The sequence below is a fragment of the Carica papaya genome, chromosome 6 (genome assembly GCF_054855325.1).
Source record: "Carica papaya isolate Zhongbai chromosome 6, ASM5485532v1, whole genome shotgun sequence".
In the NCBI taxonomy this organism is placed as follows: Eukaryota; Viridiplantae; Streptophyta; class Magnoliopsida; order Brassicales; family Caricaceae; genus Carica; species Carica papaya.
In genome coordinates, this window is record NC_142314.1 from 18,065,166 (window position 1) to 18,085,723 (window position 20,558).

The window sequence follows — 20,558 nt, forward strand, 5'->3', positions numbered from 1 at the left end:
TATACAGCTTACGCATAATTTCCTTTAGCAACTCAACTACTTGAATTTATATTTCCATTGTTCTTCTTTGATTGAAAAAATCTAAGAGAAGGGTAATACACAAAAGAGCACAGGATAAGGAATCATCTATGCAAAAACAAAGAATCAAGAAATATAAGAAAAATATAGTAAAAAGCCTTCGGATAAAATAGCACTATTCTAAGCAAATGACCAACAAACCAGAATAGCCCCTTCTGATGCCTCCTTATGCTCCTTGGTTTTCCCCATAACCATAAGGCAGAAGAGATAAAAATCTCTAAATTAGGGACAAACACCAACTCAATCCCAAATAAAGAAAACAATCTGTTCTGCAAATTCCATGTCTCAGAACAAAAGAGAAAAAGGCAACATTTGCTCCCTGAAGTATAAAAACACATCCAACAAATGTCTAGAGAAAGAACTTGATGAGATCTCCAACTCTCAAGAATATTAATGGTGTCAATCCTACTCAAAACAGCAATCCACATAAGAATTTCAACCTGAGCTTTTCCTGATCTCCTCTTTTCTCTACCTCCTTTTGGTTGTTCTATCATTCACTTCCTAACTCTCCCAACGAAAAAAACAAGAAAAAAAAAAGGAACAACCTGGAAAGGCCTAACATTTCCCTCCTTCCTTTATAACCCACAAGGTAGCCAAGGGATAACCAAGATCTTATCACTCTAAAAAAAAACCTTGCCAAGCCCAAAGCTCATCCAAAACCAGCATATCAGGAACCCGTAACAAATTAGAAAAGCCAGGTAGCCTGTTGGTGGATATTGCATAAAAGATCTATCCTGGAACTATAAGTCATTAACTCTCCCAACACCAAAAAAAAAAAAAAAGAAAAAAAAAACAACCTGGAGAGGCCTAAAATTTCCCTCCTTCCTTTATAACCCACAAGGTAGGCCAAGGGATAACCAAGATAGATCTTTTCCTCCTCTTATCACTGTAAAAATACCTTGCCAAGCCCAAAGCTCATCCAAAACCAGCATATCAGGAACCTGTAACAAATTAAGAAAGGCAAGGGCAACCTCCAAAGAGGGAAGAGAAGGAACACCACAAGATTAAATAATTTTGGGACTCCATAGCCCTTTTGCACAGATAACAGGCATCACCATTACCTTCCCTCTTTGTTGGATATTGTCAATAATAACGATTCTCCCTCTAGCAGCTACCCATGCAAAAAGGAATTATGGGAATGCATTCATCTTCCAAATTTGTCTCCAAGAAAACCACACTACTTAAAAAGGGGGCAAAGGAGGTACAAGTATAATTTGTTAACAAAAGATCCATTTGCTATTTCAGAAAAAAAAAAAAAAAAAAGATCCATTTGCACCCACTTTCAACAAAGGTCATCTAGCCTCAAATGGTCCATGGAACAGAAGGAAAGATGATACAAGAGGGTAACATATTTATCTTCCTCCTAGCCATTCAATTTCCACAAGGTCAATCTCCCACACCACTTGGCCATATCCATAGAAAAGCACCAAGACACCAAAACCTCCTTCTAGCCAAGGAATACACAAGAAGAAATTGATGCAGTAAAAGCCCATGCCCACTGAATTCATCCTCCCAAAACCTCCCTAGCAAATAAGGTGGTTACAAGTCGTGACAAACAATGCACTTAAAGAGTCTTTTCTTTGGGAGACAAAAAGAATGGAATCACGAGAGAAGGGATGATGCACTAATTCATCATAATCTTTGTAGAAGTAGCATACTTCAACAAACTGATGAGAATTAGGACACCAACAAAATACATCCACCGGAATCACTTCCCAACTTCAGCTAGGTAGCTTCATCTGTACTTAAAACTGACCCACCTTTATTTAAAATTGACCCATTATAGCTAGTTTTTAATTACAGCTAAACTACTATATCTATATATCGATAATATACACAGTTACTTTATACCACAAAATTTGTACTAATTAAATTAAATACTTATATGCTGCATAATTTAAGATCAATTAAAAATTAAAATATACTTTTATATTTATATATTTAGAACATTTAGGTAACTACTATATATTATCACGTTAATTTATTTTTATATTTAAAAATTATTTATTACATATTTTGTAGTTAACTAAAAATTAAATACTATTCTTGTATTTTAAAAAATTTAAATGTATTCAAAAAATTTAAATTGATTACTACTATATATTACCACATTAATTTTATTATTATATTTAAGAGAGAGAGAGAGAGAGAGAGAAGAGATGGGAGCCGGGGGTTTGGTGGCTTGGATTAGACAGGAGAAGTAGAAGGGATGGGAGTTGGGGTCGTTGCAGGTGGTTAGTGGGCTTGGGCTGACCGATAGGGAATAGAGCTATGGCTTTGAATAAACAGAAATTTCTAAGAATTGATAGGAAAACCTTTAACATCATTTGCGAAGGGAGGAACAACGACGAATTGCGCATCTGTGAAGATGGAAGGGGATTTAAAATATCCATCTTGTTGGAGGATAAAGATGTGAAGTGGCTGATGGATTCTCTTGAGGATTTTTATTGGAGAAAGGGTGAGATAATGTGGGAGAAACATAGAACCGGGAGGAATCACAAGCTGTGGGTGGCTTTGGGCTGCAATAGGAGCAGTGAGTACTTGGTTTTGTAGTAGGAAAGGAGGCAAAGGATCAAGTACATTTTCATTCTAGAGGGAACTGAAGCCAGAAGTTGTTGGAATCTGATGAGAGTCATTTTCAAGTTAGTACATAGACCCATTGAAAATCCAAACAAGCCAAAGGAAAAGGGTGGACCAACAGTAGAAAGAGGGGATAAGGTTGAAACGAAAAGGATAAGGAGAGTAATTTTTTTAAGTGTCCAAATTACCAGGGGGAGAAACATGTTGCAAGGGTGAGAGTGGCTGAGAAATCATTTGCGAAAATAGTTCGTAGTAGGGCTACAGGGACGAATCGGGCAAAGAATATGAGATCCGGAAGAGAATCAAGTCGAGCCCGATTTGAATTTCAAAAGGTGAAAAGGAACCAGGGATTTTCAGCCCAAAACGCGAGAAGGTTAGGTCATTTCGGCAAAAAGGGTGTTGGACCTTAAAATAGCTAGACTGGGCCGAATCAGGAGGTTGGGCCAATGAAGGCACAGAGATTATTACGGGTGGAGAAGGGGAAGTGGGTCGATTCCATTGGGCCAAGCAAGATTAGTAACCAGGATTCGAACGCAGAATGGGTCTGGAGGCCTATCAAGTTTGGCCTGACCCGAGCATAAAAACTGATTCAAAACAAACCCGGAAAAGGATCCGAGGTGGAAGAGACGAGGAACGCGCGATAGAGAGGAGGAAGGAGGTGAAGGAACAAGAAACCCTAAGATGTTAATAGTTCGTCGATCGTAGGACTGCGATGGTCCTCGCTATTCAATAGGAAGCAGAAGTAGATGAGGAGATCAGGGTGAGAGAAGAGCTTATCATTTCTGATATGGAGGAAAGAGATGGAGTCGGATCCCAGGCAGCAAAGGAGTGTGAACATGAGGATTCTCTAGCAATTGTTGCTTACGAGGATAGAGGAGTGTTGGAAGTTAGCCCACTTGACAGGCAAATGGAGACACAAAACATATCTGATTAACAAATGGTGATTGCAAGGAAAGAGGGGGAGTACTGTTACTAGGTCTGGGCTTTAAGAAGTAATCAAAAAATTAGTAACTTCTGGGAGTAACTTTTGATGGTTTGGAAGATCAGTTGCAGGAGCTCTTTATTGAAATCGAAAGAAGAAAGATGGCAAAGAAGATAGGGAAGAGATCATAAGTAAGGAAAGAAGGAAACAGGGAGAGCATGAGAGTAGGGAGCTGAAAAAACTTCCATCCACAAGTAATTATGATTGCAGGAGAAAAAGGGAGAAGAAGAGTCGGGTTGTGGGAAAATAAATGATTATGCCAATGTTTAACAAAATTCTATCATGGAATGTTAGGAGGATTAATGATATGAAGAAAAGGCAAATCATCAAAGATTGTTTTAGTAGATGAGCCCTTGATATGGTATATTTGCAAGAAACGAAAATGGAAACTATTGATGAGAATATCATTAAGAGTTTATGGAGAGTGAAAAAGATCAAGTGGACGGGAATCCGGGCAAGAAGCATGGCGGGAGGCATTGTTGTAATGTGGAGGAAGTATAAATTTAACTATAAGTCTCCTTAGTGGGTGAGACTTCTATCTCTTGCCTATTTGAGAATTGCCAAAGGGGAGAGGAGTGAGTCATTACAGGTGTCTACTATAGGGGTAAATACATTGGGAATGAGGTGTTGTGGAGAGAGTAGGGAGAGAGTAAAAGGAGGTGGATTCTACAGGAGACCTGAACATGGTGCTAAGGAGAGGGGAGAGGTCTGGAGAGTCTTTTTCAAGCGTTGGGACAGAGGAATTCAAAGAAGTCCTGGATCAGTTGGATTTGGTTGACTTGCCAGTGATGGGTGGGAGATGGACACGGAGCAACCAAATGAGCACTCCTACTTGCTAGAGGATAGATCAGTTTCTTGTTTCTTCTGACATTTTATTTCATCTTGCAGGATTATACCATAAAGTCCTGCCTAGAATCATACCAGGTCATTTCCCTATTTGCATTGTGTCTGAAGGTATCCAGTGGGGTCCGATGTTGTTCCAATTGGATAATAAGTGGTTGAAAGTGAGTAGCTACAGAAACATGGTGAGACGGGTTTGGGAAACACTGAAGTGCAAGGAAGTGCCAGCTTCAGGGTAGCGACTGAGTTAAAAATCTTGAAGACCCAAAAAAAGAAGTGGACAGAGTTGGAAAGCAAGGTGGAAGAGCAGAAAACGAATGTTCTTTTGCAGAAACTCGAGACTCTAGATAAATTGGAAGGTGAGAACGGATTGACTCAGTGCGACAGAGAGAGGTTGCACGGGTTGAGGGTTGAGATTGCCAATATGCTTTAGTGGGAAGAGGTGTCCTGGAGACAGAAGGTCAGAAAGAAATGAATTAAAGAAGGTGATAGAAATACAAAATTTTTTCGCTGTCTGGTTAGCTACAGAAGAAGACATAGTAATGTGAAAGAATTAGTTATTGATGAGAAGGGCATACAAGATAATGAAATTCTCAAGGAAGGAGCCAAAACGTTTTATCAGAAGTTGTATGAAGAAGAATTCAGCAGATCACCCAAGCTGAATGGGATTCAGTTTCAAGAGCTTGACGAAACCAACAGGATTGATATAGAGAGGGAGTTTTCTAAAGACGAGATTTTAGAAGGTTTGAAGGAGTGTAACAGCAATAAAGCCCCGGGACCCGATGGTTTTAACATGGAATTCCTTCAAGATTTCTGGTTAGTTGTGAAAGAGGATGTGGTGGATTTCTTTAAAGAATTCCACAAGGCAGAGACTTATGTAAAAATCAGTGAATTTCACCTTTATTGTTCTCATTACAAAGGTTGAATGAGCTAAGAACATTAGGAAGTTTAGACCTATTAGTCTTATGGGTTGCATTTACAAGTTGTTGGCAAAGGTATTGGCTAGGAGAATGGCTGAAGTATTAGGTCAGGTTATTGGGGGTGTAGGCAAATCTTGGATGCAGTTACGGAGACAGTTGGTGATATGATTTGTAGAAAAATTAATAGGGTTTTGTGTAATCTTGATATGGAAAAAACATATTATCATGTAAGCTGAGATTTTCTGGATTACATTCTCTGGGGCAGACTTGGTTTTGGACAGAGATGGAGAAAATGAATGAACACCTGTGTTTCTCCCCCCTCTTTTGCTGTGATGGTTAATGGGGGATCTTCGTCTTTTTTCAAGTCTACTAGGGGTTTGAGAAAAGGTGATGACCCCTTGTCCCCTTTGCTGTTTATTTTTGTTATGGAGGCTCAACATAAGCTGATTGAGAAGGCTAAGGAGGTGGGCTTGGTGAAAGGTATTCAGGTAGGGAGGGAGGGTACTCAGATCGAGATTTCACACTTATTTTTCGCGGATGAGAGTTACCTTTGGAGGAGGGTGATAAAGGCTAGATGGGGGTCCTGGAGGGGGGATGGGATGAAGAGAGAGTTGAGGAGGCCTTATAGGGTGAGGTGTGGAGAGCATATAAGATTCTCTTTTGGCATGACACTTGGTTGGGGCAAAGAAGCCTGTAGGTCCAGTTTCCAAAGATTTTTACCATTCCTCAGGATAAGAATATGTTGGTTATGGATGCTTAAGAGGGTGATGAATCTAGGAGGGAGTGATCGATTAATGTGATCGATTACTGCCCACTTGAACACTTTTGGGAAAGTAAGCCCTGACCTCCAACACCACACATAGAGTTTCTTGCTTGGGAGGCAGCATGAGAAAGGATCTTGACTTTGGACAACCTATGACAAGAGGCAAAATTCTGGTTAATCGCTACTTTCTCTGCCTCTGAGTGTGGACCCACCAGCCACCTCCTTCAGTGAGTTGAAACCAGAAGCGTTCGAGATTCTGCCCTTTCTCCCATCATCCTTTCTCTGCTCAACCTTGGTTGGGTCAAAGGTGGCACCATTAAAGATGAAATTCAGACATGGAATGGTATCCAAACAATGAAGCCTAGAAATGAAGCTCATCTCCCTTATCCCCCTCCTCATTTTCAGGTTATTTGGAAGGAGAGGCCCAGAAGAATTCTTGAGAATGGTGCCTTGTCTTTCGTCTATCAAAGATCATAGTCATAGAACCCTTTGTATTTTGTTTAAAGGCTGTCCCATTCAAGAGAAATATGTAACCTATCTCATCAACTTCATATCTTTGAGAAATATGTAACCTTGTACAGTTGTTCTCGGGTGACACCCCTTGGTGCCCTCCAATGCTACATCCTTTTTCTGGAGAAAAAGAATAACCACTTACATTATATATTGATGCATGCTTGCAAGGAAGAACCCAGGAAATTGAGCAAAGGAAACATTTTTATGATGATGTATGCCATCTTTTCCTTATTTTGTATTTTTTCACTCTTTCATTTGGTAGAAGAATAGCTTATCCTCCCTCGTACTCTGTTTTCTCTCTTTCTAATATCTTTTTCTATTAAGAAAAAGAAATAAAAACAATCAGAAACAGGCAACATGCTTAGTTTTAACCAGGATTTGAAACAGTGAATCATTTAATAGCTGAAATAAGAAAAAGAAAGAAATGTAAGAAGATAAAGAGGGACTCACGATATGGGATCTGAGAGGACACTTCTTAATGAAGGCTCTTTATTCAAATTGTTTCGAGCTACCTGTGGTAAAAAAACAAAAATCCATGAAAATATCTTCATATGAAATAGCATCAAAATATATATACATTTTAAGGATGCAGTTTTGAGATCTGCAAAAGAACGCATAAAATAGCCCTATACTGAAATAAGATCATGCATCTCTGTCTACTGCAACTAAAGATTCTTAGGCATACTAAACAATCAGGCTCATTTGAAGAAAAAGGTCATAAAATTTAGATGCAATCTGAAAAGCAAACAAATGTGCTTCATTCAATAACATGTTGGAGGACAGAACATACAATATATTTTTCTAGAGAACAAAACCTCCACATTCAATAAAAAGGACTGACATGGCAAGACAGGTTTGAGAAATTCCATATGTAAAACATCAAGAAACACACTCTTGACACCTATTTCAAGCATCACTACAGCCTGATTGTGCTACAACATAAATGTTAACATAAATTATAGAAATAGCAAACACATGTTTGGGCAATACCAAATTTGAACAATCAGGAAACATGTAAACTGAAATAAGAAATGGGTTAAATTCTAAGTTCCTGTACAATATCTTACAAAAAGAAATTCCTATAAAATTTCAATATGAACACATATTCTTGCCTGCATATCCATCACCCTCATCAAGAAATATTGCCTTGTCATTCTCAAAAGCACAAAGTCATAATTACTGTCATTATCAATAAATTCCTCTCTTCTTTCGGTTCTCTATACGTAATGGAAAATGAATAACATAAAAAAGTGTTAAAGTACACTGAAGCAGTCTTTTTTTTTACAGAAAAAGGAAGTTCACTCAGAGAAGAAATACATACAGAAAGAATGAGACATCCTCCTCAAAGAGACCCCGACAAGCAAAATAATAGCCAAAAAAGAAAAGTAAATGTGGCCACTTAAGGGCCATAAATACTGCTCTCCCAATTCGGTGGAGATTGCAAATGACAGTGTCTAAGATGTTCCTATGGTAAGGAGGCCAAAAAAGTCACTCTCTTCTATAACTCACTGAAGGAGGTAAACTGGTTGTCAAAATGTTCTGTGCAATCCGTAAGCTCCATAGCCCTGAGAAAATCACCCCTGGTCACAGGGATTTGGCTCCGTTCTCACCCACTCTCCTTGAATGTATAAGAATACGAAACTCTCTACTATGGGTGGGATCAACAAGTTACGACTAAACATGTTGAATACTTTTTTTTTTCATAACCTCTATACTAATTAAAAGTGGAGGAATGGAGAGCGTGTTTCTCTGTCACTATAGCACATGAGGCAGCCATTAAGAGATAAGGGACCATTACGGCAATGGACTCGTAGCATCTTTGTTGGTAGTGAGCCTTTGATACATGCGTGTCTATTTAAACTTCTTATCATCAAAGAAGCAGGAGCTTTCCAAAATACTTCAGCAATGTGAAAAAGGCTAGAGGGAGAGCTTTTAATGAGGTGATTAAAGAAAGATCTATAAATGTACAGACCCAAGGAATGCAAAGACCAAATTCTGGTGTCAGGCTGAGGGGATATGTTTAGTGGATCTAAGAAGACCAGCAGATTTTGCATTTCAGGACTCTCCCTATCAGATAGTTTGCAGGGGAAATGAAAGTTCTAGGCCACACATTCCCTCTGCGGTCATGGTGAATTCTGAGACTGATATTAGAAAGAAATGAGAAAAAGAAAATTCAACAAAATCTGGAGGTTCGATTCATACCCAGGCATTATGGTCATGGTGAATTCTGAGACTGATATTAGAAAGAAATTAGAAAAAGAAAATTCAACAAAATCTGGAGGTTCGATTCATACCCAGGCATTATGGTCAAGGTTAATCCAACAATTTTAGTACCTAAGGAGAATTCTGAAGTTCAATGCAAGAAGGAACTCAAGCCAATAAGTGTGTCACTAGACATTCAACTCAAAGATGAAGTTGAAGCAAAAATTGGTCGATATGTTCATTACATCCTAAAAAACTATATGTTCCATTATGTTTGCTATTGAAGAGAATAACTGAACACAGAGTTAGTTGACTTTTCATTCGAAATTTGAAGATCAAGGTTTTACATCATTCGTCACTTCAAACTCGTGTCAAGTTTTATCCAACTAAAGAAGAATGATTTAGAATAGAGTAGCTACAGATTACCTAAATAGGTTAAAAATTACAATTCTATTAGATACAAAACTAATATACTATTTAAGAGATCATTTAGGAATCTATTATTATAGTTTAATAACACTAGAATCTTAGTCTTATCAGTACATAGCTTTCTTATTTGTATTACTAGTATTTTCTATCTTATTAGAACTACTGTTCCTAATTTTATTAGTATTAGTCTCTATTTTAATAAATGTTATTCATCTTTTATAAATATTCTTACAATTTTACTTCTTGAGAGAGTTAAATTATTCAATAAAATACTCGAAGAATTTCTCAAATTTCAGGTTGTATGATACAATTATACCTTAAGTATAGAGCTTATAATTTCTTATATGTGATGTCCAAGAAACTCTACGTGTGATATCTAGGTTTTTTATCCTCAAATCTCTAAGTAGGAAAATTGATCTAGAGTAGAGTAGCCAAATAGATTAGAGTTATTATTTTATTCAAGTAAAGTTACTATACTATTTAGCAGTCTATTATATTTTCACTAGTTTTAAGATTTATTTTTATTAGTATTTAGTTTTATTTTTCATATTAGTATTCTTTATTTTTATTAGAAGTAGCATTCCTAGTACAATTAGTAATATTTTTCTATCTTATAATTAGTAGTATTTTCTTTTTTTTTTAAATAATATAATTAATAGTATTTTCAACGTTATTAATGTCAAAATTTCTTAGTTTAATTCTATGGGATCACTTAAGAAGCACCATAAATATTTTTCTAATTGCAAGTCTTGCGAGAGATCCAATTATTTAATGACATTCAAAAATTTCTCAATACTTGATTATGTGAATCAATCAAATATTAGAGTGCCAAAACCCTAAGTACGATATCTAGATTTATCTCCAAATCCCCAAGTGGACAAATCAAACATAAATCTGACATTGGTTTGGTATCATAGCTAAAAAAATCCTGTACATAAAATATCAAAACCTACCCCTGGCCCAAAAAAAACCCAATTATCATAAAACCCTAAATGGTCTCTGTAATATCAAGCTTTGTTTTGACTTTTGAATTGGGTTTTACCAAATCGGTTCACATAGACCAATTACCCGTCTCAGAGTAGTTGTTAGTACTTCAAAATAATTTTAGGTGTTTCATCTCTTTTTTATTTTGTAGTCTCTACACAAAAGTTAGTTGTGATGGAGAAAGTTTAAAACATGAGGAACCGTAAATAAGAGAGTGAATGATTGCTCAATGATGATCGAATTGACAAGTCTTTATTAACTACAATTAAGCATAATTATATAGTTAAACAGAAAAAAGATCCAAACTATTCTTTGATTTTTCAAATAGTAGCCCGTTTGTGGAAACTTTAGGAGGCTTTTGGGTCTAGGGAGGAGAGAGAGAGGGAGAAACTTTGAAGGGATTTGGAGGAGTGCAAAAGGAGGTGAGATTTACAATTGGTTGATTGGAAGGGATCTTAATATGATCCTAAAAAGATTTCAGAGGTCTAGGGAAAGCTTCTCCAGAACTTCCGTAGAAGAATTTATTAGTATTATGGACAGGCTTGAACTTATCAATCTGCCTCTTTTTGCGAAGAGGTGGACATGGTCTAACTCGAGGAAGAGGCCCTCTTTTTCTAGAATTGACCATTTCATCATTTCTACATTTTCCAAACTCAGTGGTGTCAATTATTTCAAAAGACCATGCAATGCCCAATCTCATATTACTTTTCCATAACCTTGGAGTTGAACAGCATAAGTTGGGTCCATAATCATTTAGGTTTAAGAACAAATGGCACAAAGTCCTTGGTTTCAATGATAAACTCAAGGGATGGTGGGATGAATTGCAGGTGGACGGTTTCCAAAGCTAAGAAATAGTAAATTCAATGAAGGAAACTGCAGTCTGCAGACTAGATTATTTTGTTTTCTTCATTCCATTTCATCAGTTACATTTCAATTCAATTTTTCCTACGGTTGTGGAGGTTGGTTGTCGTCTGTTTTTCCTATGGTTGTGGAGGTTGAGACAGTTTTATGTATAATGAGTCTATCCTATGGGGAGCTGGTTACTTATGAAAAGAAGTTATCTATTTCTAACAACAGTTTAAATATAGTGCATATATGTGCAAAAAGGATCTGGATAAGAAGATAACTGGAATTTGTCTCAGGAAAAGTGGGAGTTTCTTTCTTAACTCAAGTGATCAAAGGGTTATAGCTTAATGACTCCTTGTAAAAGAGATGAAAAAGTTCCCATTTAATGATACCATACTACAACTAAATATAGTTCACAAAGGTGGAAATCAAGTAACCATTTTGTATTAGTTGAATTTTCCATTCAACAAACCCATAACTAGATCCTTCTTTAGGTACTGTAACATTGCAGCATTTCAAATTTATGGATTCCTTCCAAAATATTATGAGTATTAAGTTGTGCAAATTGAAGCTTTCTATTTTCATCAATCAGAGAACAATAAGGTTCTGCTTGAAGTTCATCCAACAAAGAGAGAATCCTTTTTTTCTTCCTTCAATTCCCCTAGCTTAAACTGCGCCAATAAGATGCAGACAAAAATTTTAAATCCTGAAATTCAAGGAGTGCACTTGGGAAAAATCTTGCCTCTAATATTTGATTAACTATAAAATATGCTAATTAAGAGTTAAAACTGAGAATATGATTTTTTTCATTTAATAAAACCCAAGAAAATTATTGGTACCAAAGTATCCTTTTAAAGAAGAAAAAAATAGTAGTATCAACGGATTTGCTAGTCTAATCCAGCAAATCACCATTTTCATTACCTTGAACACAGAAAAACTAAACGATATAAATATACATATATGTTACCAGGGACATAGCAGTCCTCAACAATTTACTTGGGTACTCGATTTCATACTCCAATTTTTCTCCTCAAAAATCACACACAAATTGCTCAAAGATATAACTTACATAAGTATTATCAGGTCGATGATTACATAGCATATCATCCTCAGCAGAAAGGTCATCCATAAACTGGCTAACAGATATTGGTACATAGCTCTGGGGGATGACATGACCTGCTGCTGCTATTGGGGAACAATCTAGTATAGCATTGGCTTGTGGCATAAGTCGAAATGCAAGAGATGTCCTGCAATTACAAACACCAACACGATAGTTCACTATGAAATGAAAACTAAAGAAAGAACTAGGACAATTTTATTCAACATGCACAAATTATTAAACATGTACCTGCCCACAACATTAGAACCCATAGGGAAATCAGAAGCACCTCTGTACAAGGCAGCAGGTCGAAGGCCAGCTGTGGCATGGCTAAGCGCCTTGCCGGTAATCAGCAAAAGATCCCCAGGAGTAGACCCATCATCTGCTAGGTACCAACGACCATTTGGATCGCAAACCTACAGAGAAAAGCAGTTGAGGAAAAGAATAAAGAAAACAACCCCTAAAAATGCTACAACATCAGCTGAACCCACTAAACACGAGAAGATTTAGATTCAGAAGAAAGCGGGTCAACATCCAGGATAGAACATCCAATTATCACAACATGATACAGAGATACATTTTCTCTGCATTTGGTTCAATTTCCATACAATTTCTAGTCAATTCCTAGCTCTAATTTTCACACTAGTCTTAATATGCATATAACAGAATTTGTTGTGTTTGACTTATCACCACCACTATCTTGAATCTTTGATGTGGGAATTCCTACCTTGAAAGGTGGTAGGATTTGAATTCCTATTACAAAAGAGTTCAAATTGGATGTGGTAGCTCAAAAAAACCAAGTTATGTTCTAGTTATACATATGAAGGCTTATACCAAAAATTAGAAATAAAAACTGATTAGGATATAATAGGAATTGAACCAAACATAACCTTTAACTACTGCCTAGATAAAATTGAAAATATTGCAATATAAAACACAAATTTCTTATAGATATATTATGTATAGTTTTCATAAGGCGCAATTGAAAGAACCTGAAGCCCAGGACCATCAGAAGAAATTAGTGTCAGCAATCCCTTCTCAACTTCACCATTAATAGCTGGCTTCCCTCCCCCAATAGCCCCTTTTCCATTTTGCAAGGATGGATGAGAATATGTAGCAACAAGCACCGACGACGATACCTCATTAGGAGGTAATGGATTGTCATCAAGTAAATAATTAAAAACACTGCCAAATATATAATTTTGTCAGAGTTGACATAAAAAACCAATGAGCATTAGAAAATCAAAAATTTTTAGAAGAAAATACACCATGACCATCCTTACTCGCTTCGCAAACGAAGATGCCTTGCAATCACAGACAATGCAGCCCGAGCAGCTCTTCCCATACACCTAAAAATATCAGCCATGCATGGTGGCGATGAGTCCCAATCTTCTAAAGCTCTGCACAACGTTGAAAAAAATTCACATATGAAAAAAGAATGGAACATACACTACTTTCAAATAATTTTTAAAAAAACTCATAATTCTCCATCCTTAATCGAGCTTAACTAAGCCAGAAATCTGAACTGGTAAGACTCAACCACATGAATTATTTTTTAAAACTAAAAAGTACGGTATGTATGATTAATTACAAGCACCAATGGATGTCAACCCGAAAATCAATCAAGATGTTTAAATAATGTCCCAAAAATCCTCCCTAAAATACAGAGGACGACCCATAAATAAAAAATCTAGGATCTGCAGCTATCTACCTCTAATCCTACAAAATCATCTCCCACTCCCTCACACGCTCTTTTGTTTCTCTCTTTCCGCATCACCAAAAATATAACAAAAGAAATGAGGTCCACATGTTTCTTCACACCAGCAATACCCTTCCAGGCCCAAATCTTATCCCTTACAATACCAATTATTACCCAACTAATCCCCAGAAATTCATACGCCATGGTCCATAACTTGTAGGCAAGTAAGCACCAAAACAAATTATGGGTACAAGACTCCTCAACCCTTCTGCATAGAGAATCGCCGTTCACCATAATATTTCCCCTTCTCATTAGCTTGTCAATAGTAAGAATAGATCCATGTCCTACTTCCCAAGCAAAAAAAAAACAAAAACCAACTCTAGAAAGAGAATTCACCTTCCAGATTTGGTGGAAAGGAAAATTGGCCTCTATGGATTCATTCTTGGCTAAGTAGTTATAGAAAGACCTAACCATAAATGTCCCTACTGATTTGAAGCTCTAGATCGTTGGTCATTACTCTCACTCAGAGATGCACAAGATAATGAACTCAGAAGAGTCTCATACTCATTTATTTCCCGGTCATTAAGGTTTCTCATCACCTCCACATGTCACTCCTGTTCCCTCTGATGTCTCTGAATGACTCATAGACTGAAACGTCCACCATGCAATAGCAAAAATATATGGCAATCTACTTTGAGAGCTTCCCTTCCATGCCAAGAGTCCATCCAAAAGTTGATCCTCTCTCCATTGCCAACAATCCACCTAATGTGTTCCTGAAATTTACTCCTTTCCATGCATTATTTTTCTACACATCCCCATGTAGTCTAGAATATCATCCTCTACCCACCAATAACAAACTTTGTCATTATAACTCTCCGCCACAGTGTGTCACTTTCTTTCACGAACCTCCAAATTCATCTATCCTTTAGTGCCTGGTTGACTTCTACAATAGATATCAATCCCAAACTACCCTGATACAATGATCTTTTGATTTCATCTCATGTCACCAAACGAAATTCACCTAAATGGATCTATATTGAATTGCTTCCAATCTCTTGGTAAAACTCAATGGAATTGTCATAAGGGACATATAATAAAAGAGAAGGTTGGCCTGCGTACTTTTGATGAGTATAAGTCACCTGCCCTTTGACAGTAAACTCTCTTCCACCCCATCAGTCTCCTCTCAAACCTTACCACAATAGGATCCCACGTCCTCACGTCTTTATAACTTGCTCCAAAGGACATGCCCAAGTACTCGATTGGCAACTCTACCTTTTTGCATCTCAAAACTTTTGCCAATCTATTACCATCACTCCTATCATCCAATCTCACCAATTTGAACTTGTTAGGTTAATATCGAGCCCAAAATTTCTTGGAAACTCAAAAAAATGCATCTAAGGTTGATAATGCACCTTCATCTGCTTCACAAAACCCTAAAGTGTTATATGCAAAAAATAAATAGGTTACCTCCTCTTTTTGCTCTCCTTCTCCCACTTTCAGTCCTCTAAACAAACTCAACTCCCTGTCCTTTAGCAACAATTTGTTCAAATTCTTTCATAACAACAACAAAGAGTAGAGGTCATAATAGACTCCCTTGTCTAAGACGTTTGGATACTTTTTTTTCATGTCTTCCAAAGCCAATTCGTGTTAGCATATATTCAATAAATCCCTAATTTACTCGATCAAATGCCTTCTCCATATAAATATCCAATAGGACCCTTTCTCTATTCCAAATAACAGATCACTCATTACCTCATTAGCCACCACTACCGTATTCATAATTTGACTTCCTTCCATAAAATTATGTTGACATTCACCTATCACTTACACATCATTTTGTCACTCTTTCTAACTAACACCTTCGCGATGAGCTTGTAGACTTCCTAACTAAGTTGATAGGTCAGAAGTCTTTAATGTTTGCATCTCGTCCCCTCCACCTTACCAATTAGCACCAAGAAAGAGGAATTTAAGGATTTAACAAAAAACCTTGCGTCAAACAATTTTCTAAAAACTTTAAAATATCTTTCTTCATTATATGTCAAAATTTCTGTTAAAAAAAAAACCGCATATTAAAGCCACCAAAACCAAGAATTGTATCCCTACTACAATGTATAAGTCCCTCAAAAAGTTCCTTTTCTATGAACTCTCTTTCAACAAATCTCATCCAGGGATCTAAACTTGATACCATCCGACTTAGGCCTTCAATTAAACTCCTTGCGGTACAATCTGCAGAAAAAATCTCTGACCTCTTGCCTTCACCAGTTTGTCATCAATCTTTATCTCCTCCGCATGTTTGGTCCACCTATGACAATTTTTCATACTTTGGAAGTATATTATGTTTCTACCCCCCTCCTTATCCATCTAGCTCTCGATTTTTATCTCCATGATATCTCCTCCATTTGTAACCTGTTAGCCAATTCAATTCTCAAAGATACTCTGTGAGTCAAACCTTCAGTAGCCAAAACAACCTCACCCCCCATCCCATCAATTGTCTCAATTCCTTGAAACAAGACTTGCGTGTACATACCTCAACCACATGAATCATTTTGTGACAAACCACCCTCTCAAAGGTATTTTACAAATTATGCAGAGCAATAAGGTGGTCGTCGAGTAAACAATTCACATGTTAGAACCACAAGTCGGGTTGCAGTGATGTGGGATGAGTGTGTGAAATTTTACATTGATTGCAACCATTATTGTCTTTTTAAGATGTATGGTATGGCATTCTTATATGATATTGCCTATCAAATCCCCATTATTGTGCAAATCTAATATGGGAAGATAAAGTGTGGAGGAATTATTGGAGCGAGTATATGATGAAAAATTTGGGATGTTTGCTAGGATTGCATTTTGGTCCTTTGCCCCCACGAGATCACAAGAGAATCCTTAGCAACATTCAAGAGACTACGGCCTTCTACACCCGCATGCTTGATAGTTTATTACAATTTTCATGAACTTTTCTTGCAAATCTCCATTCTTTCATTTTGAATGTGAAGGAAAATAATTCCAGACAACATGGGAAAAGCTTGTGGAATAGCTTGGGAAAAGCTTGGCTCACTAGAGAGAGTTCAAGACCACATGGGAAAAACTTGTGGAAACAATTTACCCAAAGGAAAGAAAATTTCCAGGAGTATATACGGTGGAAGGTGGGTAAGAGGGATGGAGTTAGACTATGGGAGGATCAGTGGCTGGAAGAGGGCACTTTGAGAGCACGTTTTCCTCATATATATATGCAATTGCACAACAGAAAAACATTCAGATTTATGATTCTTTAGTGGAGAACTAGCGGTGGGAAGGTATGACAGGTACCATAATTTGATTTGGTATTTTCAAATCAGATGTCATGTGACATTGGATGTAAAAGAAAAAATTATGGACTGATCTATATTTTAAAAAAATACAGAAAATGTTTTCCTTTCCCTTTCCCGCATCTCTCTCTTCCTTCGCTTCTTCCTTGTTTCCTCCTCTCTATAGCTTTCTCCTTCTTCCTCCTCTCTCCATATATATGTACATATATAAATAGAGAGACTATATAACTAAAAGGTGTACACTTCTTGTCTCTCTCCTCTATATCTGCTTCTCCTTTCTTCCTACTCTTTATATATACATATATGTATATATAGTATATACTTAAATAGGTGTGCGCTTCTTGTCTCTCTCCTCTGTATCTGCTTCTCCTTTCTTCCCACTCTCAATATATATGTATGTATATATTGACAGCATATAATTGGAAAAGTAGGGGCGCCCTTCCATACTCTCCCTGCTGAATACAATCAAGTGGGGACATCTAATCCTCCCTCTTCTTCATTTTATTTCATATATCATTAATTCTATTCACCTTTTTCTCATTCTTCATTTTATTTCATATTATTTATTCAAATTTCAATCACAATATTCTTCTTTTTCTCATTCTTAATCTAAACATAAGTTAAATGAAATTAAATTAACTTTGGATAATCCATGACCAAAGCAGCAAAACCATGGAAGGGGTTTCCATTTCCAGACTATACTCTCTCTTGTTTCCAATCTATCCAAATTAAATTAAATTAAACTCACTTTTTTTAATTTTCCTTTTTGTTTTCTGGGTAAAATACAACAATATCCTCTCTCTCTATTTATATATGGATATATAGAGAGGCGGTAGAAATGAGAAGCAAATAGAGAGGAGGAGAGAGACGAGGAAAAAGAGAAGGAAGAGAGAAAAGTGTGACAGGGAAGATACTTTCTGGTTTTATTTTTTAAATTTTGGATCGGTTCATAGAGGTCCAAAATTATTTTTTTAACTAGTCCAACATTAATTTTTACACGTCAAACATGAACAATAGCAAGTCAAATTATGTCACGTGTCATGTCTACTTACATCTGACACAGGCATTAACAAAGTTAGTAGACACTAACTGAGAGAAATTAATTTGGATATTTTTTGAAAGTACAAGCAAAACTAGGACAGAGACCAAATCAAACAAAAAAATAATAAAATAACTAAAAAAGTATTTAAGCCCCTAAGAAACATTAATACTTCAAATAATAATAAATAGTATTAATAATAGTAATAGTAATAATAATAATATTTTATATAATTATTTTTCTAGATCATTCTTTCCACTAAAACAAAATTTTTCCTCGAGTTTCTGCTCTTTAAAGAACTTGAAGAAGCAAAATTAGCAAAAATATTAATTTAAGAAAAGCCTAAATTTTCAAGAATTTCTCTCAAATTTATTGTAATTTGTGTGCTTACAACCTACAGGCAAAAAGCCTATTTATAGCCTTCTCCGAGATAATTTTAGATAATTACAATCTCTTAAAAAAATTAATAAAATAATATTTTAAATAAAATTCTATCTAATTATAAAATAATTACATAATAAAATATTTATTTTATCATATCTAAATACAAGATAATTAATTAAATAATCCTAACGATAGAATTTACATTAAAATAATAATAAAAATAGGATAAAACTTTATTTCATGTGATTTCCATGTAAAACACATGAAGAAATTAATTTAAACATGTGAGAATTAAATTAAAACATGGGGAATTAAAAAGATATTAAAATAATTAAGATATATCCTTATCCTAATTAATAGGGCTGCTGGAAAATTAAAATAACAATAAAATAATACTCCCCTTGATCTAAATCTTCAAGATAGCCTTGCCTTCCTTGGACATCCACCTTGTGTAGACTTCTTCATCTAATTTCTTCATATTTATCCTATTAAATTAATTATTTAGAGTTGCTACAGCTGTGGAAACCTTTTTGGAGTAGGAAAGATTAAAATAAATAAATCTTGAAGCTTATCCAAGAAGAGGTGCCACTCGGGCTTCAAGGCCGCTCGGATTGGGCCTTTTGGCATGCAGATGGGCTGTTGGGCCGCGCAGGGCTGCTGTTGGGCGTGGGCTTCGGGCCACACGCGTAGGCCCATGTGGGGCGTGCGCTGGATGGCTGGCAAACATGCGTGCGCGCATGTGGGTTCCCTTCCCCTTGCGTGCAGCAAGCGTGCCACCTACTTGGTCCGAACAGGTGCACGGTTTGTGCATGCGATCAAAGGCCTTTCAAGGCTAATTCTTAATTGGGTCATGAGCCTCCTTGGCCGTAAGTCTTGACTCTTCTTGGGCCGTGACTTATTCTCCAAATCTATTAAGTTTACTTGGTCCTTAAGTTTCTTTTTGGCAAACTTAACCCATTTCTTGGAATAATCTCAATTAGAAAAGTAGTTAGGGATGAAATTACTTTCCTGTTTTAGGGGATCCCGTTTAGAAAACAAAATAATATTAGCATCGCTTTTCTGTTTGGGATGGGACCTAAAAGATTCCTCTTTGATGCAGGATTGCATCATTGGAACTAAATCTAAGTCGTCTATGATCCACTCCTTCTTCAGAAAGATTCATGTACCTCTTTTGGTGATAGAAGCATAAGGACATGATCCAGGTCGTTTTTTCGCAATGAATATCGATTGGTGCAGCCGTTATGTTGTACCTGCTGATCAAACTGCCAAGATCTCCCAAATATCAGTTGACTGGCATGTATAGGTACAATATTACAACATATCTCATCGTGATATTTTACGATGGAGAATGATACTATGACTTGTTCAGTAACTTAGATTTCGCCACACTCATTCAACTACTGTAACCGGTAGGGATTTAGATGTTTGATGCATGTTAACGCTGCTCTTTCCATGAATAGAGTGCTTGCCACATTAGCGCAGCTACCACCATTAATGATCATTCCACATACCTTACCATTGATAAGGCATCACATGTGCAATATGTTCTCCCTCTGCTCGTTGTCCTCTCCTGGACTTGCAGGTTCATGACCCTTTGAATAACAAGGATACTTTCCCGGAAGGAAAGTATTTCACTTTGATAAAACATAGTGAATTTTCCTACAAGGTAAAGGTTAATGAAAGAAAATCTCTCTCTCACCTTCACTCATGTTTACCTCACAATCTCTCAATTGACAACTTTGTCTGTCAAGTTGAGCATCCGAAATCAAAATCACTTGAATCAGGTTTGCACGTTAGTATTTATGACATAACAAGGAACCCTAAAAGGATCTCATTTCTATGAAAGCTCAGAAACAAGCACACGAAAAAAAGAACAGTGTGTTTTTCGTGTG

General features: G+C 36.6%; 1 protein-coding gene across 3 annotated transcripts in view; it reads right to left on the reverse strand.

Moving 5' to 3' along the window:
* The window catches only part of LOC110813652 (RING/U-box superfamily protein), a 41,633-nt gene that overhangs the window by 14,742 nt on the left and 6,333 nt on the right, over positions 1–20,558 (reverse strand). For all 3 annotated transcript variants that reach the window (XR_015812822.1, XM_088206363.1, XM_088206364.1), the window contains 5 exons: positions 13,520–13,636; positions 13,229–13,421; positions 12,486–12,652; positions 12,207–12,384; positions 7,127–7,188 (listed from right to left, as the gene is read on the reverse strand). Coding sequence is in view for 2 of the 3 variants with exons in the window: in XM_088206363.1 (XP_088062489.1) it covers positions 7,127–7,188; positions 12,207–12,384; positions 12,486–12,652; positions 13,229–13,421; positions 13,520–13,636 (717 nt within the window). In the remaining variant the exon portion in view is untranslated. The remainder of the gene's footprint in view (positions 1–7,126; positions 7,189–12,206; positions 12,385–12,485; positions 12,653–13,228; positions 13,422–13,519; positions 13,637–20,558) is intronic.